Source organism: Corapipo altera, unplaced genomic scaffold (genome assembly GCF_003945725.1).
Source record: "Corapipo altera isolate COAL_440 unplaced genomic scaffold, ASM394572v1 41165, whole genome shotgun sequence".
Taxonomy (NCBI): Eukaryota; Metazoa; Chordata; class Aves; order Passeriformes; family Pipridae; genus Corapipo; species Corapipo altera.
In genome coordinates this window covers 1-1,601 of record NW_020890651.1, presented here as the reverse complement: position 1 = coordinate 1,601, position 1,601 = coordinate 1, and the positions used below count along the sequence as shown (strand labels likewise).

The 1,601-nt window shown below is 63.2% G+C and overlaps 1 protein-coding gene across 1 annotated transcript; it reads right to left on the bottom strand.

Moving 5' to 3' along the window:
* Positions 1 to 25: 25 nt before the first annotated feature.
* Positions 26 to 1,447, bottom strand: LOC113942451 (AP-1 complex subunit mu-2-like; the record flags this gene model as incomplete). Its single annotated transcript, XM_027633576.1, has 5 exons — positions 26 to 272; positions 652 to 799; positions 878 to 1,008; positions 1,114 to 1,181; positions 1,279 to 1,447. Coding segments are annotated over 5 exons (763 nt in total), but the record flags the coding sequence as incomplete, so codon positions are not given.
* Positions 1,448 to 1,601: the final 154 nt, after the last annotated feature.

Here is a 1,601-nt window from a genome sequence, read left to right as displayed (position 1 = left end):
GCACCATCCTCATCATTGGCACCACCCTCATCATTGGCACCACCCTCATCATTGGCACCATCCTCATCATCGGCACCATCCTCATCATTGGCACCATCCTCATCATCAGCTCCATCCTCATCATCAGCACCATCCTCATCATCGGCACCATCCTCATCATTGGCACCATCCTCATCATCAGCTCCATCCTCATCATCAGCTCCATCCTCATCATCAGTTCCATCCTCATCATCAGCTCCATCCTCATCATCAGCACCATCCCCATCTCTGTCCTTGTCACCAGCCCCACCACCATCACCGCCCCCATCAATGTCACCATCGTCACCCCCCCGTCACATCCCAACTCTCATCCTCTGCCCCGCAAGCATCACCATCCTCAAGCCCATCCTCATCCTCAACCCCATCCCCATCACTGTCACCATCGCCATCCTCATCCTCAACCCCATCACCATCCCCATCACCGCCTTCATCCTCATCCCCATCACCATCCTCAACTCCATCCCCATCCCCATCCCCGCCTTCATCCCCAACCCCATCCCCATCCTCAACCTCATCCCCAACCCCCTCACCAGCCCCCACCCCCACCCCCATCCCGATCCTCCCTCCTCACCCCCCCCACCCCTGGCAGGTCCCCCCCCGTGCCCCCCTCACCAGCAGGTTCACCGACTCGATGACGTCGATGAACACCTCGTTCTTCTTGTACCGGATGCCCTCGGAGCGCCAGGACACCGCGTTCGTCACCGTGGTGGGCACGCGCGACTTGCCCGTGTCCAGCTTGTTGCCCTCCTGCGTGATGTACCTGCAATGGGGGGGAGGTGAGGGGGTTTGGGGGCTTTGAGGGGGTCCCCAGCGCCCCCCGGGCCCCCCCCGGGCTCACTCCTGCAGGATCTTGCTGTCCGTGGTCTGCGGGAACCCAAAGTCCATCAGCTCGTCCAGCAGCTCGTAGACGATGACGAAGTTGTCGCGGATACTTTCCTCCTCCAGCTCCTTGAAGTACTCACAGAACACCTGGGGGGGGTGTGTTCAGGACACCTCTGTCACCCCCCCGGGGAGGGGAGACCCCCACATTGGGGAGACCCCCACATTAGGGGCACCCTGACCCCCCAAACTCACCTCCACCACCTTGTAGAGGAAGGAGTAGACCAGGGAGGCGTTGCCGTTCTTCTTGGTGGTGGCCACCACTGCAGGGGGGGTGGTTAAGGAAAGGGGGGGCACCGGGGGGTCCCCCCGGCTGGGGGGGGGTTCAGAGGGGTCTGGGGAGGGGTCCCCGAAGGATACGGTACAGGTTGGCGTGTTTGATCCACAGGAAGTGGACGTGGCCGTGGGTCAGGAGGGGCGTGAGGGTCCCCTCCTCCTCCCGCTGCAGCAGGACCCCCATGAAGTGCTCGATCTCCCCCAGCCCCACGTCCCCCTTGTAGTTGCGGCTGATCAGCGGCTGTGGGGCGAGGGGAGGGGGTCAGGAATGGGGAACCCCCCCCTTAAATCCCTCACCCCATCCCCGGGGTCACGGGGTCACCGCCGCTGACCTTGGCTGACCTTCAAGGGCAGAGGGGACAGCGGGGTGTCCCCCACCCTGGAGACCCGGGTCCCCCCCCGGGGGG